General features: G+C 40.5%; 1 protein-coding gene across 3 annotated transcripts in view; it reads left to right on the top strand.

The window, feature by feature from the left end:
• Positions 1 to 682: 682 nt before the first annotated feature.
• The window catches only part of LOC133547870 (eyes absent homolog 4-like), a 55,275-nt gene continuing 30,625 nt past the window's right edge, over positions 683 to 25,332 (top strand). The window contains exons 1-4 of one of the 3 annotated variants that reach the window (XM_061893346.1): positions 683 to 994; positions 10,012 to 10,061; positions 18,184 to 18,305; positions 25,278 to 25,332. The exon at positions 25,278 to 25,332 is cut by the window's right edge and continues 29 nt beyond it. In XM_061893346.1, coding sequence (XP_061749330.1) covers positions 18,188 to 18,305; positions 25,278 to 25,332 — 173 coding nt within the window. In that variant the 5' untranslated portion in view covers positions 683 to 994; positions 10,012 to 10,061; positions 18,184 to 18,187. The remainder of the gene's footprint in view (positions 995 to 10,011; positions 10,062 to 18,183; positions 18,306 to 25,277) is intronic. The other 2 variants (XM_061893345.1, XM_061893347.1) reach the window with 2 other exon arrangements.

Genomic DNA, 25,332 nt, shown 5'->3' with positions numbered 1-25,332 from the left:
TCATCATTGATATATAAACTATCAGACTGCATGGTGGGTAGTAGTGGGTTTCAGTAGGCCTTTAAATGACAAAGGTGTAATGGGAAGTAGGAACTAATGAGCTTCGTGTAAGTTTAAAAAGAAGTTCACAGATTTAAAAAAAATATCAGTTAATAATGTCAATAAATAATTTACATAACCGGTATGTTCTTCTTCACTCAGCGCTCTGTTGAGGCTCCTGCTCCTTTTAGAGAACGTCAACAGTGACAGTTTTACCCTGGAACAGATTAATCTTTAAAGATTTTTGTACAAAAACAAATGCAGTTTTTCCCAGGTGGCTACAATTAACACCAATTGGTGTTAATTGTGTGTGCGTGTGAGTCTGTGTTGTGCTCAGGTCAGCTATGCAGCCAGAGTGCACGGTGTGAATTTTATAGTCTGACCTGCATGTTTTATTACAGTAAAAACACATTATCACATGCGCATTGTGCGTTAGTGTGGATATAACGTATAATGTCACACTTTCATGTACATTCACACATAAAAAGCAAAGCTTTTTTATGTTTTTTTCTCATTTTGAGCTGGAAGGAAGTTATCGTGGCTTGAGTGACAGGTGAGAGAGTGTGGTGGAGGAGGGAGAAGAGGGGGAGGAGGCAGTCGAGGAGGAAGAGGAGGGGAAGCAGGGGCGAGTGGAACGCTCCCCATTAGTGAACTTGAGGAAGACAGCAACTGTGCATGGATGGACCGCAGTCCAGGAGGACGACGTGGACTGAACTGTTTACTTTAAGTCTTTTTTTTTTTTCTTTTTTCCAACTTTGTAAGAAAACTAGGATACAAAAATGAATGAAAAAGAAACAATGTAGCGGTTGTTTTTAAGCACAGTAAGTCGAGAGAAACGCGGCACCTGCAAGACAATAGACGCACTTTCCACTGGACAGAGTTTGTGTCGTGGATGACACCGCTGTGTGATGTGTGGAGGTAAACCGCTGCAAAGTGAGCCAACTGCACTTTTTGGGTAAGACATTCTTTATGTATTTGCATCTTGACTACCAGCGTCCTCATTTGGGTTTTGCATAACAAGACGTTTTTTTCCCCTGGGGACTAAAGAAACAGACTATAAATGTCCTCTGCAGAGGACGCTGGCACTCAGGAGGATATTTTCTACATGCGTGCAAAGTGGGATGGATAGCTTGTAACAGCACAATTTGATAGAGTATATTTAATGCATGCTTAAAATATTGTGTGCAACTAAATAAAGACACGGCGACAGTAATCCTATTTTCCAATCAATGAAAATTCTGGATAATTGCCATTGTAAAAGCCAACTTCTGTAATGCACTCTGCAGGTGTACCTAATGAAACGGCCTATTAGTGTGTACATCTTCCTGAGAACGAGCGTCCTCTGCAGTGGACATTTTGTATTTTCCTTAACAGGGCTATTTTTCCCCCGAAATGTGGGACTTACATGTCCACTTCAGAGGACGCCGGTTCTAAGGACGATAAATACAGTAATATTTTTATGTATCCTTTTTGGAGGTTTGAGTACATTAAGTGTGTTTTTTTTCGACTATTTATCATAAATAAATGGCAAATGTACAGTATAGTTTTCTAGTGTACTAGAATTTCTGTTTAAATAGAAACTTTATAAAAAGATTTTTGAAGTTGATAAGCGTTTATGAAGACTCACAAACGCTACAGGCGATAAACAAATATTGTTCCACAACAACACTAAAGTAATGCCGTCTAATTCTTTAAATAAATCCTACTTATTAGCGCTAATTACCCGAGTTCATCCTCCCCGCCCTCTGGGGTTCCGTGCAATACCAGGCAGGCAGGCTCTGTTCGCGAGCGGTGACCCTGCTGCCCAGGTCAGAGGTCAGCCTTTTTAAAGTGGCTCAGATAACACAAATGGCTTCTTCAGCGGCCTGGTGGCCACCAAAGAGGCTGTCTCGGTTTCAGCCAAGCTGCAACATAATGGAGAATTTTTACACAATGGACATATAGAGGGTCAAAATATTAGACACAGCAGTCAGTAAGATGCTACAACCTCAAGAATAAACGTTCAATAAATCTGTGTTAGACACAGAACTTGGTGACATTTGTAAAAGCAGACGTTTTATGCGCGTGCTCTGTAGAGAATTAGGTAGAATAAATGTGTGTTTTTGGAAGAAGTCGAAGGGAGAACCAAATGGCCGTGCAATGTTGTCAGCGAGGGAAAGTGTGCACGCATGAAGCACAACGATAAGCTTGGCGGGATCAAAGTGTGCTTGTGTTGTCGTGGGTCGTGTCGAGACAGCAACAGTCAGGATTGTCTGTTCCCTGTTTATTCCCGTGTGTGTGTGTGTGTGTGTGTGTGTGTGTGTGTGTGTGTGTGTGTGTGTGTGTGTGTGTGTGTGTGTGTGTGTGTGTGTGTGCGCGCTCTTATGCACTTTCTCACAGCCGCGCTCCCGACGCCGTGACTGACAGCCTTGTTAAATTTCAGCAAAGCATGAAACGCGACATGAAAGTGGCTTGTGCTTGTAAAGCGATCCACGCGAGGGCCGACGGCTGACCTGTGACCCCCGTCTTAAACAGCTAAGTGCTGTTTCTTATTGGCTCTCCGCAGGATCTTCTAATGAGAAACATGCCGCCAAAATAAAAGCAAAAGAAGGCACAAAGACACAAAACGCCCGCTTGCCTAAGCACTTTCTTCACACTTAACAATGATTGCGCTCGATTGGTTAAGATCCAAACACAAGCCGCCTCAGTCATTTTCATTGTGTGCGTTTGTGTGTATGCATGTACGTGTGTGTGTGTGTGTGTGTGTGTTACCGCACGCGTAGCCTATACATCAGCGGTGTGTTGACACAGTGATTAGAGGGCAGCTGCTACACATTGGCTATGGCTCCGCCCTCCATTTACTGTCCTAATGAGTTCCTGGTCCAAATAAGAGGAAGGAATTTTAATAGGGAACACACACACACACACACACACACACACACACAGTCTGAAGGGGTGAAAGGGTCTTGTCCTAGCAGTTTCCGTTGGTAGACAGCTAAAATGTCTGCACAATAATGTTGGTTTGCGGGATTGTGCCACTCAAATGTAGAAAGACAAAAAGACATTTAACAAACTGTGTAGCAAAATGTCCCCACTTAGACAAATGGAGTGGGATGCTTATAGCACCAGGGACAGGTCTAATGTAGGCAATATTTTCCACAAAGTACAGAGAACAATAATTATTATGAACATCTTGAATCCTTTTTTTTTCTTTTTTTTATCGCGACAAAGATTATTTATGTATTTAATATTTCTTTGCTTACTATGGTATATTATTTATTTATGTATTTATGTGTTCATTGTTCTGTTACAGAGAACAAGGAAATGGGATAGAATTGCTTTGTTATGAACAGGGGTAGGATTAAACAAGCTCTGCTTCTTCCTACTCCTTTTCGGACGTGCTGTAATGAAACAGCTGGAATTGTGTGATGCAATACAATAGGGATGTCCGATAATATCGGACTGCCGATATTATCGGACGATAAATGCTTTAAAATGTAATATCGGAAATTATCGGTATCGGTTTCAAAAAGTAAAATGTATGACTTTTTAAAACGCCACTATGTACACGAACGTAGGGCAAAGTACAACATGCCAATAAACCTTAACGGCCTACTGAAATTAGATTTTCTTATTAAAACGGGAATAGCAGGTCCATTCTAGTATGTGTCATACTTGATCATTTTGCGATATTGCCATATTTTTGCTGAAAGGATTTAGTAGAGAACATCGACGATAAAGTTCGCAACTTTTGGTCGCTAATAGAAAAGCCCTGCCTTTACCGGAAGTATGTGCGCGTGACGTCACGAGTTGCAGGGCTCCACACATATTCACAATGTTTTTAACGGGAGCCACCAGCAGTAAGAGCAATTCGGACCGAGAAAGCGACAATTTCCCCATTAATTTGAGCGAGGATGAAAGATTCGTGAATTAGGATATTGATAGTGAAGGAATAGAAAAAAGAAAAAAGCGACCGCTCCGGGCGACGGCAGTGTGAGCGTTTCAGATGTAATTAGACACATTTACTAGGATAATTCTGGAAGATCCCTTATCTGCTTATTGTTTTAATAGTGTTTTAGTGAGATTGTAAAGATTGTAAAATATTGTAAAGACATACCTCGAGGTCGGATGGCTGCGGGGAACACGAAGCGTCTCAGAGAGAAGCCGAGGAGCCAAGCTCACAGCTGCCGCTGCTGCAGGACAACGAATAATCCAATGATTTCTCCGGTAAGATCTATATCACAATTTCCCCATCCAAAAACATGCTGGTTGACGTAGAGAAAACATGTTCGCTTGACCGCTCTGTGTTGAAGCTTCACAACAAACAAAGAAACACCGGCTGTGTCTCGGTGCTAAAGACAGCTGCAATCCACCGCTTTCCACCAACAGCATTGTTTTTATAGTCTCCATTATTAAATGAACAAATTGCAAAAGAGTCAGCAACACAGATGTCCAAAATACTGTGTAATTATGCGATTAAAGCAGACGACTTTTAGCCACGAGTGGTGCAGCTGCTAATATTTCCTGACAGTCAGTGACGTCACGCGTACGCGTCATCATTCCGTGACGTTTTCAACAAGAAACACGCGGGAAATTTAAAATGGCAATTTAGTAAACTAAAAAGGCCGTATTGGCATGTGTTAATATTTCATCATTGATATATATAAACTGTCAGACTGCGTGGTCGGTAGTAGTGGGTTTCAGTAGGCCTTTAAAGGCACTTCTTTCGCGTGCTGGCCCAGTCACATAATATATACGGCTTTTCCCAGACAAGTAAATGCAACGCATACTTGGTCAACAGCCATACAGGACACACTGAGGGTAACACTGTTTAAAATATGCGCCACACTGTGAACCCACACCAAACAAAAATGACTAACACATTTCGGGAGAACATCCCCACAGTAACACAACATAAACACAACGGAACAAATACCCAGTACCCCTTGCAGCACTAACTCTTCTGGGACACTACTATATACACCCTCCGCCTCAACACCGCCCACCTCAACCTCCTCATGCTCTCTCAGGGAGAGCATATCCCAAATTCCAAGCTGCTGTTTTGAGAAATGTTTGAAAAAAATAATGCACTTTGTGACTTCAATAATAAATATGGCAGTGCCATGTTGGCATTTCTTTCCTTAACTTGAGTTGATTTATTTTGGAAAACCTTGTTACATTGTTTAATGCATCCAGCGGGGCATCACAACAAAATTAGGCATAATAATGTGTTAATTCCACGTCTGTATATATCAGTATCGGTTGATATCGGAATCTGTAATTAAGAGTTGGACGATATCGGGATATCGGCAAAAAAGCCATTATTGGACATCTCTACATTACATTGTATCGTATGCATCTTCCAAATAAACTAAAATTGAACTGAACTGAACACGTGCTAAAAACAACTACACAAATAACTGCATGAAAATACAACTCACCATCACGCTGGATTAGTGGGAACCCTGGGCTTGTTTCTTTGGGATGAGATGCTCCCCACGATGTTGGTACCTGCCGGGAACAGCAGATGGAAATGATATTTTCTATGTTCATTAATGTGCATTGCCACATGTAAATTGATCTAACAAATGACAACTTCCTATTAGGGCTCCACGATTATGGCCAAAATATTAAGTGATTATTTACTTATGTAAAACAATTTGTATTGCCCTTTCTATTTGAAACTAACAATATGTGAGAACAGGGCTTTCATTTCAAAATCCATCCATTTCCTACCGCTTGTCCCTTTTGGGGTTCGCGGGGGGTGCTGGAGCCTATCTCGGCTGCATTCGGGCGAAATGCGGGGTATACAAATGAAACTTAAAAACATAACCAGTTATAAAATAAAAAGGGCTAACAAAAAATAAATATGCCATTGCAGAGTGTGATCATGAAGTGCAAAGAGTGGAAAAATAAAATACTATACAAGGAACACACTTCACTTACAGTATATATAGGACATATGTATTTGCCAATGAAAACGCGATGCAAGGTTGATGTTATGGTAGTCTGTACTTTGGCCACCCTCACTTTTGTAGCTGTATGTCGGGGCTTTGCGCCGGTGGCGGGTGCCGCGCTCTGTTAGCAACCATAACTCTATTTGGATTATTAGTTTCACATCGCGGATAAATGATGACGGTTGGGGAAAGAAGGAAAGTGTTTTAATGCTTAACTTGTTGCCGCAACTGGATCATTTGTTTGGATGTGCACACCAACACAGCTTTGCCGAGCAGTGTGTTTGTTTATACGAGCGGGAGCGTTTCCGGGTTTGCGGGAGGATGCCTAAAGAACGGTGGTTTTCCAGGGTTACAATGTGGGTCACTCCACGGTCAAGAGTGGCACCAACTTAATAATACAGACGGACAGTTGAATAAGTGTCAGTCACCCTCTTACATACAGGAGACCCACTGTCTTTTGGTCGCCCCCTGGTGGTTGGGAAAGTGCTTCGCCGATAATCACCGTCATTTAACTGTAGCGGCCAAAATCGTGGTCACGATTAAATTTCGCTTAATTGTGCTGCCCTACTTCCAAATAGGATAGATCCATGAACAAGCCTACCGGTGTGTCTTGTGGGACAGGCAAAAGTTAAGTTAGAGGAAATGTGGTAGTTTATAAATCCATCCATCCATTTTCAACCGCTTATTGCCTTCGGGGTTGCTGGTGCCTATCTCAGCCATAATCGGGCGGAAGGCTGGGTACACCCCGGACAAGACGCCACCTCATCGCAGGGCCAACACAGACAATATTCATACACATTCACACACTAGGGCAAATTTAATGTTGCCATTCAACCTATCCCCAGGTGCATGTCTTTGGAAGTGGGAACCCACGCCGTCACGGGGGGAACATGCAAACTCCACACAGAAAGATCTCGAGCCCGGGATTGAACCCAGGATTTATTCAGGACCTTCGTATTGTGAGGCACATGCACTAACCCCTCTTCCACTGTGCTGCCCTAGTTTATAAATTATTTGATATTTTTTTGCACCAAAGTAGCATATGCATCAGAGACTGGTAACGGACCACTGGCCTAAAGTGATGCCACACAGAGGTAGAAAGACAAAAACACTCCCGAACAATCAAGCAAGTTTACTCTGTAGCAAATATGACTGCACTAAGAAAAATGGGGCCTACGATAAAGGTGGGATAACAAGAGCCGGGCTACACACAGCAAGAACAACTGACATATACACACACACACAGTGTATAATTTATTTATGCAGACCAGCAGGTACAGTATTTACCCACTAAATAATAGGACTCACATTCAAGGTGGAATACTAAGAGTGGTGCACACAAAGACTGCAAATAGATAAACACGTAAACACACACAAAATATCAAAAGATGATAACACGCACACACACACACAAATGTAGCATTTTTTTTATGTGGACCAGCAAATATGTCCCCACTCGGGAAAATGGAGTCCGCAATTAAAGTGCGAGGCCAGGGGTGGTTCACCCAAAGATAGAAGATAAGACAAACATACAGAAATTTACAAAAACAAGAACCTGTACACGCACACACAGTGTAGCATTTTTTTTTTTACGTGGACCAGCCAGTGTGTGTGTGTGTGTGTATATGTATGTATATGTATGTATATATATATATATATTATATACTTGTTTTACCGCCGGGTCAAACTCGATTTGCAAAATAATTAGCACATGCTTAGAATTAGCACATGCCTAGAATTACTGCCGGGTCAAACTTGTTTAAAAAAATAATTAGCGCATGCCTCGGTTTACTGCCGGGTCAAACTTGTCACGTCACGAGTGTGTAACACGGGTGGGAAATAAGCCATATTTCCTCTCATGGCATTCCCTCATATTACCAACGCCGTTTCCACGTTTAATCTAGGGAGTTTAACACAAGCGCTCTCGTGACCCGCTGCAGCCTATCGCGCTCTATATAATCCAGCCTTCCAAGATGGTTGCCAGATGAGGTGGCTAAGCCTGGGGACATCTGAAGCCTGTATGTTTTAAAGTTGTCGTTTGCCTGCATATCGTAAAGAAAAACGTCCAGCATTTTACAACTAATTGTAAACTTATAGGTGCCGACCATCAGGGCCGAGTTGCGATTAGAGAGTGTGGCGATGATAAGATATTAAGCCGAGTTGGTAAGTGAATTTGTTTGCTAATAGTAGCTACTAGCCATACCCATGTATGTTCTATGGGGGGTTAGCATCGGTTGTAATCCCGTTTCCTCCAATGTTTCTGATCTGATTGAATTTATATTTATGTCGAGTCTTTATTTTGGGCACATACATACGGTGACTGAGTGTTGTGGCATTTTAAGGCCATCTGCATTTTTTATGCTACATATTAACTGTTCTGAAGGTTTGCATATTTATGTAATTGTTCCTTTAGTTCTACAAACAGGAGATCGTTTGTGTTAAGGGTTTAATTATTATTATTTATTTCTATTTCATATGTGTCGTTTGGAAAGGTAAAATGTGTTTCTATAAGTTGTTTAACCGTTGCTATGGCTTCGGTTGCTATGGTTTCTGGTTGCTATGGTTACGGGCAGTTCCGTTCCCGCTGGCACGTTAAAGTGTTAAAAGATCTCCGGCATTAACAAGCAACGTGGCGTCTGTAATACTACACGGGAGATAGTGAACCACAGTTGCAGTTCAGAGAAATAACCACAGTAAGCTTCCTATTTCAGTGTGTTATAAGTGACAGTTTATAAATTGCACTCATTAAAGTTTAGGACGTTTGGGCACTCATGTTGCCAGTAGATGGGACGGGTGTGCTAACCGCAGCTCGCACGTGTGTTTGTTTGCTGCACAGTGACTTCACGAATGGCAGGTTTAGTCACGTATTAGTTAAGTTTGTTAAAGAGACCCTCTCCCCTGTGACTGTTTGCTATTTGGAGAGCGAGTGTGGAACATTATAAAGAGTTTAGTTGTGTGCTATCGTGGCTACATTGCTGCAAGGGAAGTGGAGAGCGTGAGTTGGGGAGGTAGCGTGTGAGTGGGGACGAGTGTATGAGTGTAATTAATGTGTGTTTATTATTGTCTGGTTATTGTATGTTTATGTGGTGTATATAGTACATTTTTCATCTATATAAGCCGTCTCCTCTCACTCTCTCTTAGACTAGATTTATTGGGTAAATAGTGAATAATTGGAGCATCCTCCCAAGGTAAAATAGTCTTTTACAGGCTCCCATACATTAACGTTTTTTTTTAAATTAAATGTGCTTCTCATGATAGTATCCTTACATCACACTCAAATTTATAAGCGCAGGCCTAAATTTACCGCATGCCTTTGGTAGGCGCCGGAGTGAGAAGAGGTTTTAAATAAATTAGCGCCCCGGCGGCAATTCAAGGAAATACGGTAAACTGTGTAAAGAACGCGCGCGCGCGCGCACACACACACACACACACACACACACACGTATGAAGTACAAGCTCCAGCATGTATTTTTTGACAAGACCAAATGTCTTAATTGTGACCCCGCCCCCTTCCTCCACCACCACGACCTCGTTATGATGTCGCTGCCCTTAAGAGGGTGAAAGAGCTCACCCTCTTCTTGACCTAACACGACCCCACTGTGACCTTCCAACCCTTTTAAGTTGGAAGAGGAAGGGGGGGGTGTAAACAGGGGGGGTGTGGCCTGGGGTCAAAGGTGAACAAGAGAAAGTTTAAACTTGGAGGTGAGAGTTAGCGCCTCTGTCGTTTGCACACATTACGTAACGTGTGTTCAATACATTTGTGTTAGAAAATGTGACATTTTTGTCGTTTTAGTAGGAAAAGTAAAGTACCAATGATTGTCACACACACATTAGGTGTGGTGAAATTTGACCTCTGCATTTGACACATCCCCTTGATCCCCCCCTGGGAGGTGAGGGGAGCAGTGGGCAGCAGCGGTGCTACGCCCGGGAATCATTTATGGTGGTCTAACTTAAATTGTATCACTAATACTATTTAATTAAAGGTGAATTTGGGTTGTTTTCAATACCTCATTTTTCTGCTCTGCTTCTTGTGCAGGTGAAGAAATCAAACAGTGACTCTCATGTTCCAGACCCTTCTGACAGCAGGTAAACAACAAGTGTGTGTGCGTGTGTGTGCGTGTGTGTGCGTGCGTGTGCGCGTGTGTGCGTGTGCGCGTGTGTGCGTGTGTGTGCGTGTGTGCGTGTGTGCGTGTGTGCGTGTGTGTGTGTGTGTGTGTGTGTGTGTGTGTGTGTGTGTGTGTGTGTGTGTGTGTGTGTGTGTGACTTCCCAAGATGCCAGAAAAAAAAAAACAAATTATCAAAGCAGTAATATGTAATAATTTGAGCTTAACAATGAACACATTTTGTTCAGTTTGTAGCTGTTACCATGGTGATCCAGGATTTAGTGGTCTGCATTTTTGGTGGACCAGCCAGGACACTTTTCATGATGTGAGCAATAGCTTTGGTGGTAATCTTTTTTTTTTTCTTTTTGATTGTCACACACTAGGTGTGGCGAAATTATTCTCTGCATTTGACCCATCACCCTTGATCACCCCCTAGGGGGTGAGGGGAGCAGTGGGCAGCAGCGTTGTCCGCGCTCGGGAATCATTTTTGGTGATGCAGAATTGTGTAATGTGTGTGTGTGTGTGTGTGTGTGTGTGTGTGTGTGTGTGTGTGTGTGTGTGTGTGTGTGTGTGTGTGTGTGTGTGTGTGTGAGTTCCTAAAATTACAGAAAAAAAAAACACAAATTATCAAAGCAATAATATGTAATAATTTGATCTTAACAATGAACATTTTTTTTCAGTTTGTAGCTGTTGCCACGGTGATCCAGAATTTAGTGGTCTGCATTTTTGGTGGACCAGCCAGGACACTTTTCTTGACATGTTAGCACTAGCTTTGGATGCTAGCGTTGCAGAATTGTGCAACGTTTGTAAAGCGTGCGTGCGTGCGTGCGTGCGTGTGTGTGTGTGTGTGTGTGTGTGTGTGTGTGTGTGTGTGTGTGTGTGGCTTCCTAAGATGACATGTTAACACTAGTTTTGGTGCTAATGTTGCACAATTGTGTAAAGTTACTTTGAAAACCCCCCTAATGATTAAAGTGGGTGTTTGGACATAACGTATGTTAGGATGTTATATTGCATCTGTTAGCTTATCTTATTCAGCTTCTGACCATTTATGCCACTGGTAAAATTTTGCATTTGCTACAGAGGAATTTTACCTATCAGTCACAATACTTTTGTACGACAAGAACAAGTCTTTCTTTTTTATGCATTCTAATTAGTAATATACGACAAGTACCAGGTGGCTAACAATGCAGCTAATGGTAGAAACCGATTGCACCCAAAAGGCCCTCGAAAAAAACATTCTAAAGTCACCAACAAAACTCCATTTACATGTGGTGACCTGAAAATTAATCAAGTATTAGTGATATTGTTATTATTAATGCTAACTTAGAGAAACAACTTTACCAGTGCCATGATTAGAGAGGTACCAGTAACTATCTTATGTAGCTAATGAAATGCTGAGCCGGTGAGCTACTGCATCACCTCTGAGTTGGTGAAAGTTAATTGTAGATTATATATTCTGCCTCTGATTTGTATAGTAGCAGGTTGCCGCCATAAACATAGAAGTCTGACATTCAACTTAAACTCGGATATGGCGAGAAAAACACAAAAAGAGGGTTGTTTAACTTTTGTTTAAAAAAAATTTTTTACCTGAGTGAGGATTAAGATTAATTCCTAATCTAAACGGTAAAAAACCAACATCCCATTAGTCGGCATCCCAGTGATAGCAGTCATTGCACAGTAAGTGATTGTTTTATTATGTTCATAGTTTGCATTTCTTGTTCAGCATTTAGCATTAGTGCTAATTGATGGATCTGATTTTCACTCAGCTTCTAAAACTTGTAGTTTGTCCTCTGTATATTCAGACTCAAAAACACAAAGTTCTTGATCAGGGGTCGGCAACCTTTTTGGCTAAGAGAGCCATGAAAGCCAATTATTTGAAAATGTATTTCCATGAGAGCCATATACAAACCCTGTTTCCATATGAGTTGGGAAATTGTGTTAGATATAAATATAAACGGAATACAATGATTTGCAAATCCTTTTCAACCCATATTCAATTGAATGCACTACAAAGACAACATATTTGATGTTCAAACTCATAAACTTTTTTTTCTTTTTTGCAAATAATAATTAACTTAAAATTTCATGGCTGCAACACGTGCCAAAGTAGTTGGGAAAGGGCATGTTCACCACTGTGTTACATCACCTTTTCTTTTAACAACACTCAATAAACGTTTGGGAACTGAGGAAACTAATTGTTGATGCTTTGAATGTGGAATTCTTTCCCATTCTTGTTTTATGTAAAGCTTCAGTCGTTCAACAGTCCGGGGTCTCCGCTGTTGTATTTTACGCTTCATAATGCGCCACACATTTTCGATGGCAGACAGGTCTGGACTGCAGGCGGGCCAGGAAAGAACCCGCACTCTTTTAATACGAAGCCACGCTGTTGTAACACGTGGCTTGGCATTGTCTTGCTGAAACAAGCAGGGGCGTCTATGATAACGTTGCTTGGATGACAACATATGTTGTTCCAAAACCTGTATGGACCTTTCAGCATTAATGGTGCCTTCACATGTGTGTAAGTTACCCTTGCCTCTGGCACTAATGCACCCCCATACCATCACAGATGCTGGTTTTAGAACTTTGCGCCTATAACAATCCGAATAGTTATTTTCTTCTTTGTCCTGGAGGACACCACGTCCTCTGTTTCCAAATATAATTTGAAATGTGGACTCGTCAGACCGTAGAACACTTCCACTTTGCATCAGTCCTTTGTAGATGAGCTCGGGCCCAGCGAAGCCGGCGGTGTTTCAGGGTGTTGTTGATAAATGGGTTTGGCTTTGTATAGTAGAGTTTTAACTTGCACTTACAGATGTAGCGACCAACTGTAGTTACTGACAGTGGTTTTATGAAGTGTTCCTGAGCCCATGTGGTTAATTAATGTTGATTAATGTTGTTCTAAAACTGTTCGACAATTTGCTTACAAAGTGGTGAACCTCGTCCCATCCTTGTTTGTGAATTTCATGGAAGCTGCTTTTATACCCAATCATGGCACCCAACTGTTCCCAGTTAGCCTGCACACCTGTGGGATGTTCCATATAAGTGTTTGATGAGCATTCCTCAACTTAAACAGTATTTATTTCCACTTTCCAAACTTCTTTGTCATGTGTTGCTGGCATCAAATTCTAAAGTTAATGATTATTTGCAAAAAAAAAAAAAGTTTATCAGTTTGAACATCAAATATGTTGTCTTTGTAGCATATTCAACTGAATATGGGTTGAAAATGATTTGCAAATCATTGTATTCCGTTTATATTTACATCTAATACAATTTCCCAACTGATATGGAAACTGGGTTTGTATATTTTTTTTAACACTGAATACATATAAATGCATGCTTTTTTAAGTAAGACCAACATTTTTAGAGTATAATAAGTCTCTTATTATTTTTGATACCATTTTTATTCTGAAGCTAACCAATAATGAATAAAATAATTCTTACCATTAATGCGACTTCTTGAACTGGTGCGGTAGAAAACGGATGGATGGATTAAAATGCATGAGAATGTTTTATATTTTGAACGTTATTTTTGACACTGATTACCAGCGGAGAGCCAGATGCAGTCATCAAAAGAGCCACATCATATCAATCAATTAATCAATCAATGTTTATTTATATAGCCCTAAATCACAAGTGTCTCAAAGGGCTGCACAAGCCACAATGCGGTGCAGAGCCCACATAAGGGCAAGCAAAAACTCACCCCAGTGGGGCTTCAGTGACAATGACGTCATCAATCATAGGTTCTTTGCCCCTCTTCTGGATCATCATTTGTCCCAAAGTAGTGATTGTTGTCTCTCCTGAAGTCTGCAATGATTAGTAGTAGTTTCTATTGTTGCAGGAAATGGCAAACGTTGTAATGCATCTGTGAAATCAGTACGATTTTGTATGGTTAAAATGATTAAAACACATAAATATTACATGTTGTTAAGAAAGTGCCTGTTACTACATTACACATACCGTATTTCCTTGAATTGCCGCAGGATATGTAATATGCGCCTGCCTTGAATTACTGCCGGGTCGAACTCGCTTCGCAAAATAATGAGCGCATGCTTAGTATTACCGCCTGGTCAAACTCGTGACGTCACGAGCAACGTTCCCTCTAAGGTGCGCGCCTGTGCAATTGTGCACTGCTCACGAGTCCTCTGCCCACGGCAAATCTATGCCGCGCACAAAATCCAATAAAAAAAAAAAAGCAATTTTCGAAGTAATTGACGACAAGAGGCCACAACAGAGACTACAGTTTTCGTTATCACTGTTCAATTATTGTAACGTCTGTCGGGACGCATTGAGGAGGACAAGAATTCAAACCAATCCCTTTATTGAGCAAAACTCTTTATAAACACATGACCAAAAACATTGCTAAACAATTTCTATCTAGCGCAGCTGGTCATTTTCTGCCGTACAAAGCAGACCGAAACCAACTTTTCCATCCGTCATATCAACAGCAGCTGCGATCGCTCTTTCTCACTTGTGCCAACACATGAACATATGGCACTGAGCCAGTGATGCGTTTACAGCCACACAAAAAGTCGGACATTTCCGACACCGCACATTATGTGTAATTCCAGGTTGTTACACTATGATTTACCAATTAAATGTGTGCTCATTCTACTGTCATTTATTAAGAATCTTAATTTATAAATATTAATCGTGAAATGCCGTTATTATATTAAAGAAATACTAATACAATATATATATATATATATATATATTACAAACGGAAAGTTACAGCAATGTTCACATGATCCAGTGCTTACATCTCATTGTGCAACATGTGAATGTTTTAATGGGAACTAAATGCAATATCTGAAAGGGGTACACATTATTTCCAAAGCAGGTCCCCAACCAGACATACAATATAGTACACAGCTCATTGAAAAACAATATTTGTTGTTCTTGTCATTGTAAGTGGGCCAAAACACTTACATTAGAAAATGATCACATGGAAGTGACTGCTGTCATTTGATTAGAATAATAAGAAATTTAACTCGTTGAGATAGGCGCCAGCACCCCCCGCGACCCCAATAGGGAATAAGCGGTAGAAAATGGATGGATGGATGGATTTAGTCAGGTTTGGGACAGGTGTGCTACAGGTGTGGCCTCAATGTGCACGTCTCATGTTGCTCACATGTGCTCCACTGAATGCTCAAGGAGTTTTTGCGTTTGCTCACACACATGAAAAATTAGAGGGAACATTGGTCACGAGTGACACTTCCCCCGTCATCATTTTCAAAATGGAGGAGGCTGATTTCAATACCGGTAATTAGAAATTGCATAAAGGGAAGAAGATTAAGAGCTATTCAGTAGGATTTAAGGTCCAAGCTTACATCACACTCAAATGTTTACTGCATGCCTTTGGTAAGTGCCGGAGTGAGAAGAGGTTCTAAAATAATTTGTGCATGCTTATTTTTACCACATGCCTTTGGTAAGCGCAGGCGTAAGAAGAGGTTTTAAATTAATTAGCGCCCCGGCGGCAATTCAAGGAAATACGGTATACTTACAGTGTGTACATATAACATGTTGATTTACATGTTTTTAAAGCAATTTATAGGCACAATAGAGCAAATCCCATTACCTGTATTGTTAGCTGACTCTTTATAGCGTTTTTTTACGAGATAGAATGCATTAAAAATAAAAACAAGTGTGTGCTTGTCACATAAGGATAGTAAATGATAGGCTACATTTAAAAAATAAAAAAAAAGTTTGGTTTTTGTATCTCTTTGGAGAGTGCCTTTACAGTTCCTTACAGCTACTGTGTTTTTCAGACTATAAGTCGCAGTTTTTTTCATAGTTTGGCCGGGGGTGCGACTAATGTGTGAAATTATTAACACATTACCGTAAAATATCAAATAATATTATTTATCTCATTCGCTGAAGAGACGAAGAAAATATCAGCAATCGTCACACACACGTCAACCAATAAGAATTTGTCGGGGGAGGGTCATGGCAGAAATGCATTGTGGGACATGGAATGCTAAGTGCTATATGCTATATGCTGCTGCCGTAGCTTTTAAATTGGATCATTTCATCGTTGGCGGTAATTTATAAAAACTGAGAAGGGCTGAACAAATATGGCAACGAAAAGGAAATCATGTACTGCAAATAATAAGCTGGATGTAGTGAAATATGCAGCAGAAAACGACAAGAGGAAGCGGCGCATACCTTTAGAGTTGGCAGAGTTGTTTAGAAGCGACATCAAGGAAGAAGATTTCATGGGATTTATCGATTAGGAGTGACAGATTGTTTGGTAAACGTATAGCATGTTCTATATGTTATAGTTATTTGAATGACTCTTACCATAATGTATTACGTTAACATACCAGGCACCTTCTCAGTTGGTCATTTATGCGTCATATAACGTACACTTATTCAGCCTGTTGTTCACTATTCTTTATTTATTTTAAATTGCCTTTCAAATGTCTATTCTTGGTGTTGGATTTTATCAAATAAATTTCCCTCAAAAATGCGACTTATACTCCAGTGCGACGTATATATGTTTTTTTCCTTTTTTATTATGCATTTTCGGCCGGTGCGACGTATACTCCGGAGCGATTTATAATCCGAAAAATACGGGACTTTGAATCAGGTCTTTTGATATCAAGTTCAGTCCCCACTCCAAAGTCCTATGTTATATACTTGAAGTACACTCCCTTCACTGTGTGACATTTGGGTACAATCTTTTTTTTTTTGACACTAACCCTAATAAATCAGTCATGTCAAGGAGCACATCAATGTTAATGCATGTGTACTTCTGAGCCAGAGTGGATCGCAATAAAAGGCTCTTCATGTACAAACCAGTGAAGAAGAGTTTATGAAACACCCACTGCTGTAATCACCTCTGAAAAAAGATATAAAGGAGGCGTGTTTGTATTGATAAGAACCATTCTCTACTGTTAGAAAAAAAGAAAAGTGAGTGTAAAACACTTTGGCAATAGAGGCAAGGAAAAACCTCTAAGGAAGTTTTTCTGTTAGAGAGCACCAGTTGATTACCATCTAAAACGTAGAAGAAAGAAGCAGAGTGGGAATGTTTAACTGAGCCGTCCCTCGTCATGTTTAAAGCTGTCGGTACGACTGCGGCTTGTCAGCCATGCGTGTAGTTGCCGCACAGCGCATGTTTGTTTGACTTCTCCCTCCATCACTGCCATCTCTGGCTTTGATGTGCCCACAAATCAGTGGAAGTGTGACAAGCCTGCGGGCATCGTGACTTGCTATAAATATAAAATCCCTCCATAGAGGGCTAAAAAAGCACATTTTTTGTCGTGTGCGACGCCAAAATATCCCATAATGAGAAATGTACCCACAGTTAAATGTGGGCTGTCAAGACACTCTCTCACACACACACACACGCTTCCACTATGGCACACGGTTGTGGTTTTGGTCTGTTTTTTTCTTATTTGACATATTTATTTACACCAGGGGTGTGCAAAGTGGACTGCATCTATTTTTTCTTAAAATATGATTACTAAAAAGAAAATTACCATCAAAAGTGAATTGATTTACCATGAATTGATTAACGTGGACCCCGACTCAAACAAGTTGAAAAACTTATTCGGTTGTTACCATTTAGTGGTCAGTTGTAAGGAATATGTACTGAACTGTGCAATCTACTAATAAGAGTTTCAATCAATCAAAGTGGACTAAAAGAGCATTCATATGTATTGTAACGAGAACAAGTTGAAATGTCAATCAATCAATCAATCAATGTTTATTTATATAGCCCTAAATCACAATTGTCTCAAAGGGCTGCACAAGCCACAACGACATCCGCAGTACAGAGCCCACATAAGGGCAAGGAAAAACTCACCCCAGTGGGACGTCGGTGACAATGACTATGAGAAACCTTGGAGAAATGTTGCTGCTAATAATACAAAGCTGACATTCAGGCAGTTTTTTGCTCTGACAAAAATTTAGATATTGTACTGCTTTTGAATGTGACCATGGTCTGCGCATCCTTTTGATTTTTTTCAGTCTGCAGTCCTCTGTGACTATCCCAGCACACACAGTGTCCAAATACACTAAAGTACTTGCACATGGAACAAAGTGCATGTTACGTGGCAATTGTTCCGTATCCTGTACATTCTGACCCCTGACCTCTGACTCCACAGGTCTATGGAAATGCAGGACCTAGCCAGTCCTCATAACCGTGTGGGAGGCGGGGATTCATCGGGCTCCAAGCTGGACAAGAATAACCTGGGAAGCCCTTCCGTCACCACCAATGGAACAGGAGGTAGCGTTGGACAACATGCTTTTTGACGAGGTTTCGTCAATGTCAGGTTCTAACTTTGATTTGACCATTGAATTTTGGCCATTTCCCAACCAATATTCGACAACTCAAATACAACGTTGTAACAACATGCTTTTTGCCGTTTATTCAATGTCAGCTTGTAACATTTTTTTGACCATTGAAATGTGGAATTATTTCCCATCCAACAACGTGGATCCAGCAGTGGACTTCATTGCTGTCTCAATTTACAAATATAACAATTTTGCAACGTTGTTTCAAAGACCTCCAATCCATGGTTCTCGCCCGGAAAAGGGTGGAGTGCTATCCCCGGGTAGGGGAGGAGACTCTGCCCCAAGTGGAGGAGTTCAAGTACCTCGAAGTCTTGTTCACGAGTGAGGGAAGAGTGGATCGTGAGATCGACAGGCAGATCAGAGCGGCGTCTTCAGTAATGCGGACTTTGTATCGATCCGTTGTGGTGAAGAAGGAGCTGAGCCGGAAGGCAAAGCTCTCAATTTACCGGTCGATCCCCGTTCCCATTCTCACCTATGGTCATGAGCTTTGGGTTATGACCGAAAGGACAAAATCACGGGTACAAGCGGTTGAAATAACTTTCTTCCGACGGGTGGTGAGGCTCTCCCTTAGAGATAGGGTGAGAAGCTCTGACAACCGGGGGGAGCTCAAAGTAAAGCCGCCACTCCTCCACATCGAGAGGAGCCAGATGAGGTGGTTCGGGCATCTGGTCAGGAAGCCACCCGAACGCCTCCCTCGGGAGGTGTTTCAGGCACATCCGACCGGTAGGAGGCCACGGGGAAGACCCAGGACACGTTGGGAAGAATATGTCTCCCGGCTAACCTGGGAACGGTTTGGGATCCCTAGGGAGATGGACAAAGTGGCTAGGAAGAAGGAAGTCTGGGCTTCCCTGCTTAGGCTGCTGCCCCCGCGACCCGACCTCGGATAAGCGGAAGAAGATGGATAGATGAATGTTTCAAAGTCAGTTTTAAATAGGGTTGTACCACGATACAAATGAATCTTATTCGGTACTATTCGTTATCCAAATTTGTGCTATCATCCAAACCTAATGTAAAGTATCAAACAACAGAAGAATAAGTGATTGTTACATTTTAACAGAAGTGTAGATAGAACATGTTAAAAGATAAAGTAAGCAGATATTAACAGTAAATGAGCAAGTAGATTAATAATCCATTGTCTACCACTTGTCCTTAATCATTTTGACAAAATATTAGAATGATAAATGACACAATATGATACTGCATATGTCAGCAGCTGATTTTAGGAGCCTTTGTTTGCTTACTTACTGCTAAAAGACAAGTTGTCTTGTATGTTCCCTATTTTATTTAAGGACAAACTTTCAATAAGAAACATATGTTTAATATACTGTAAGATTTAAAAAAAAATGCAATTTTTTGTGGTCCCCTTTATTTAGAAAAGTATCAAAGTACCGAAAAGTAGCTAAATAATTTTGGCACTGGTACCAAAATATTGGTATCGAGACAACACTAGTTTTAAATGACATTTATGTATAATCAATGTTGTATGAAAGTCATGTGGCTGCTAGGATGGGAGGGGGAGGCAGTGTCGACAACGCTGTAGATATTTTTTGAATGTTTCAAAGCACACATGGCTTTTCCATTACTTTCTTTGGAATCATATTTAACTAGCAAAACCGGATAAAAGCTGTAAAAAGGTTGAAAAAAAAAAACACTCAAAAAGCCCACAATGTAGCAATTAGCACAGTGGTTAATGGCAGTACTGGTCTACTGACTGAATGAGCTCATACAATGGTACAAAGTTACCTCAGTAACACAGAGAAAGTTGGTACACCAAAGAATATTTTTATACAGCATGTGGTGTGAAACCGAAAAGTTAGTACAATGACAAGTTCGTTAATTTAGGGTTTCTCTGTATAATAATAAATGTTTAATAGTAATAATATACTAGGGCTGCGAATCTTTGGGTGTCCTGTGATTCGATTCAATATCGATACTTGGGGTCACGATTCGATAATATATTGATTTTTTTCCGATTCGATTCAATTCGATTCTCGATTCAAAAACGATATTTTTCCGATTCAAAACAATTCTGTATTCATTCAATACATAGGATTTCAGCAGGATCTACCCCAGTCTGCTGACATGCTAGCAGAGTAGTACATTTAAAAAAAAAAAAAAGCTTTTATATTTGTAAAGGACAATGTTTTATGAACTGATTGCAATAATGTAAATTTGTTTTAACTATTAAACGAACCAAAAATATGACTTATTGTATCTTTGTGAAAACATTGGACACAGTGTGTTGTCAAGCTTATGAGATGCGATGCAAGTGCAAGCCACTGTGACACTATTGTTCTTTTTTTTTAATTTTTATAAATGTCTAATGATAATGTCAATGAGGGATTTTTAATCACTGCTATGCTGAAATTATAACTTAATATTGATACTGTTGTTGATAATATTCAGTTTTGTTTCACTACTTTTGGTTTGTTCTGTGTCGTGTTTGTGTCTTCTCAATTGCTCTGTTTATTGCAGTTCTGAGTGTTGCTGGGTCAGGTTTGGTTTTGGAATTGGATTGCATTGTTATGGTATTGCTGTGTAGTGGTTTGTTGGATTGATTTAAAAAAAAAGAAGAAAAAAATAATCGATTTAAAAATAAAAATTAGAATCGATACTGAATCGCACAACGTATTCGATTCGATTCGTATTCGAATCGATTTTTTCCCACACCCCTATAATATACAATGTTATAAATAAAGATGCATAAATAAAATCTAAGCCCTTCAATCATAATCAAATTATAAATTATAAATTATTTGTATCAAAATTTCAGCTTTTTCTCATTACATTAATATTACAATCTGTATTCCACATATTTTATGTATTTATTTATCATTCACACCCTCAAAAGCGACGTGGGTCCAAAGTGTAGCCTGGGACCATTTGAAGCCCACAGCTATGTTTATATTGGCCTGTAACATATCTTTTAAGTCCAATTAAACAAGGAAACCAAAAAAATAACAGAAAAAATGCCAAAAAGTACAACTGCTAACACAAATAAGTTGAATAACTAATAACATTCAGGATTTTTCTCGAGTAATAATAATAATAATAATAATAATGGATTAGATTTTATATTGCGCTTTTCTATTATTGGACAGAGAAGTGGGAACCCATCATTCATTCACACCTGGTGGTGGTAAGCTACATTTGTAGCCCCAGCTGCCCTGGGGTAGACTGACGGAAGAGTGGCTGCCAGTTTGCGCCTACGGCCCCTCCGACCACCACCTATCATTCATTCATCATGCATTCACCAGTGTGAGCGGCACCGGGGGTAAGGGTGAAGTGTCCTGCCCAAAGACACAACGGCAGCGATTTGGATGTCAGAGGTGGGGAGCGAACCTGCAACCCTCAGGTTTCTGGCACGGCCGCTCTACCCACTGCGCCATGCCGCCCCATATTTCTAAGCTGGAATGGCTTTTACCTTGTTTACGATATTATATTAAAATGTCAGTATTTTGACTCCTTAGTGAAATTTGGACACATCTGTTCAAAGCTGTCCTAAAGTGGATGTCTCTGTATTAAATATAAATTGCACAATAGACCATCTGCTGGTGTCACAGCTGTTTTAGAGCTTTTATTTTACTCCTTTCATACTCTGTGCTAAATCCTGTGATTGATACAATAGACGTTTATGAAATCCATTGCAAAGTCATCAGAGAACATTTTTTCTTTTTCTGGACGTGCCAACGCTGGCATGAGTCGTAAAGTGTAAATACGCACAGTCCACACTCTTGGCAAAGGCTGTGCGTCGTTCGGAATGGTCCAAAATCCGAATGGAAACTATTCTTCGTTTTGTCTTCTTTGAGGCTACTTTAAACTCCACTCGCGATCTTCCATTCCTAACCTTTGACCTTTTGCTGTGTGGCGCAGTCAGATCATTTTAGTCGTGTGCGTTGAGATCACGGTCAGCAAGCGCAGCAGACTGAGGCGAGGCGGGACTGCATGCCGGCGGCCAAAATAAACGACATCTCTTACATTCCCCTCGGCTGACATCGAGAAGGTCTCCATGGCGACGCGTTTGCCTCCACCAGAGCTTGTGCAACGATTTGAGTGCAGTTCTCTAATGTGATGCAGCATTGTCTAAAATTTAACAATTCACAATTGCATAGTTAGCTTTTTTCGGCAAATAGGTCAATAGATGAATTTTGATTTTTCCACTGTCAAAAAATTTGCCAAATCATATCATCGTATGTCATTTTAAAAACATTGATATGGCTTTCTATACAAATTCACATACATGATTTGTTGTTTTTCTTTGCTTGATGAAAAAAACATCCATCCATCCATTTTCTACTGCTTGTCCCTTTCTGGGTCCGGGGGATGCTGGAGCCTATTTCAGCTGCGTTTCGGGCAGAAGGCAGGGTATACCCTGGAAAAGTCGCCACCTCATCACAGGGCCAACACAGATAGACAACATTCACACTCACATTCACACAGTAGGGCCAATTTAGTGTTGCCAATCAACCTATTCCCAGGTGCATGTCTTTGGAAGTGGGAGGAAGCCTTAGTTAGCGGAGGGAACTCATGAAGTCACAGGGACAACATGCAAAGATATATTCAAAAATGTAATATCGTAATTTCTGGGCTATAGAGCGCACCGGTTTTAAGCCACACCCACCAACTTTTAGAAGAAATAAAAATGTTTATCCAAATATTAGCCACACCGGACCGTAAGCTGCAGATATACACCAGTACGAAATAATTTGTATATGTTTGTTTACATACCTTAATTGGTTCCAAATGGTGCCTGTCATACGGCAGTAAAACGGCTTGATCAGGCAAAACAGATGTCATCGTTTTGGCCCCACAAGCTGCGGAAGCTCGCTCTCCAATCAGTTAAACAGACTCAATAATTCCACGGTGACGTTTTGGTAAATTCACGAAACTGAAACCATATAAAAAGAATGCCATCGTAAGTTAATAATACTATCAGACACTTGTAAACATGTTAGCAATTTTTGTTAATGCTTCCAACGCTAATTTTCTAGCTTGATTACATTATGATAGCACGTACAAAAATGTATAAAAACTAGAGATGTCCGATAATGTTTTTTTTAACGATATTCTGATATTGTCCAACTATTAATTACCGATACTGATATCAACCGATACCGATATATACAGTCGTGGAATTAATTTTTATATTTAACTATTATTTTTAAACACCTTATTATGCCTAATTTTGTTGTGATGCCCCGCTGCATGCATTAAACAATACAACATCCATCCATCCATCCATGTTCTACCGCTTATTCCCTTTGAGGCGCGGGGGGCGCTGGTACCTATCTCAGCTACAATCGGGCGGAAGGCGGGTTACACCCTGGACAAGTCGCTACCTCATCGCAGGGCAACAATGTAACAAGGTTTTCCAAAATAAATCAACTCAAGTTATGGAAAAAAATGCCAACATGGTACTGCTACATTTATTATTGAAGTCACAGAGTGCTTTTTTTTTTAACATGCCTCAAAACAGCAGCTTGGAATTTGGGACATGCTCTCCCTGAGAGATTCTATAAGGATGTTGAAGTGGGCGGGGTTGGGAGGGCAGGGGTGTATATTGTAGCGTCCCGGAAGAGTTGGTGCTGCAAGGGTTTTTGGGTATTTGTTCTGTTGTGTTTATGTTGTGTTACGCTGCGGATGTTCTCCCGAAATTTGTTTTTCATTCTTGTTTGGTGTGGGTTCACAGTGTGGCGCATATTTTTAACAGTGTTGAAGTTATTAATACGGTCACCCTCAGTGTGACCTCTATGGCTGTTGACCGAGTATGACTTGCATTCACTTGTGTGTGTGAAAAGCCGTAGATATTATGTGACTGGGCCGGCACGCAGAGTCAGTGCCTTTAAGGTTTATTGGCGCTCCACACCTCTACGTACGTCCGCGTACACAGCGGCTTTTTAAAAAGTCATTAAATTTACTTTTTGAAACAGATCATTTCCGATATTACATTTTAAAGCATTTATCGGCCGATATCGGCAGTCCGATATTATCGGACATTCCTAATAAAAACACTCCTGCACATGTGACGGTTTAGTGTTTTAGTGGTATTGTAAAACTTACAAACGTTGCTTGTAGGAATGGATGAAATATCCTTTTGAGCAGAAACCCTGTAGACCATGGGTGTTAAATGTTCAGCCAGGTTTTATCCGGCCCGTGAGATGAGTTTCAATGAAAGAAAACTGCTGTTCTAAGTGTGCCCGCCAGAAGTCGCAGTAGCAATTTTTTGTATCCCCTGCAGGAGCGCATGCATGACTTTAGAGTGGGCGGAGCAATGTGCCATGTAAATATAGAGGCAAGACTGGCGTTTGGACACTACGTACTGACGCGGATTATTAGTGAGAGTATACAAAATGTAAATGGTTACGTTCATGCCTAAATTATCTAAAATGTTGTTGATAATGGGGAAACATTGTCTGGGCTCACATAAATATGCTGAAATATTATGTATCCTTTTCTAACTTCATGTGTGATTAATTAAATGAGTCCAAATTCACAAGTGATGTTGTAGATGATGTTAGTTGAGGAAATTAAGTAAATAACATGTCCGAGTTTTTAAAAAGTTTCAAAAAATGAAATAACATTTATTTTTGGAAATGCAAATAGGCCAATTGTCAGCTGTGCGATATTGCAAAGGTTTGCATATATACCTGGTGAGGGGAAAAGTTGGTATAACTAAATAAGCAAATCAGGTAAATGATACAATATCTTGGACTCTCCAGGTTTATATAATGATTTATCGTCTTTAGTGAAGTGCCCGGGTGTATGTCGGTGTGTGTTGTATAAAAGTATTCTGATCTGAATATGTATTTGTGTTGGAAAGCATTTTGAAAAACATAACACAAAACGTCATCAATCGGCGCCCTCATCATGTCCTCCCATCCTTCCCACCTTGCACCACCTGTAGGTGAAAACATGACCGTTCTAAACACGGCTGATTGGCTGCTTGGCTGCAGCAGCCC

Source organism: Nerophis ophidion, unplaced genomic scaffold, assembly GCF_033978795.1.
Source record: "Nerophis ophidion isolate RoL-2023_Sa unplaced genomic scaffold, RoL_Noph_v1.0 HiC_scaffold_219, whole genome shotgun sequence".
NCBI lineage: Eukaryota > Metazoa > Chordata > Actinopteri > Syngnathiformes > Syngnathidae > Nerophis > Nerophis ophidion.
This window is presented reverse-complemented; position numbering and strand designations above follow the sequence as displayed.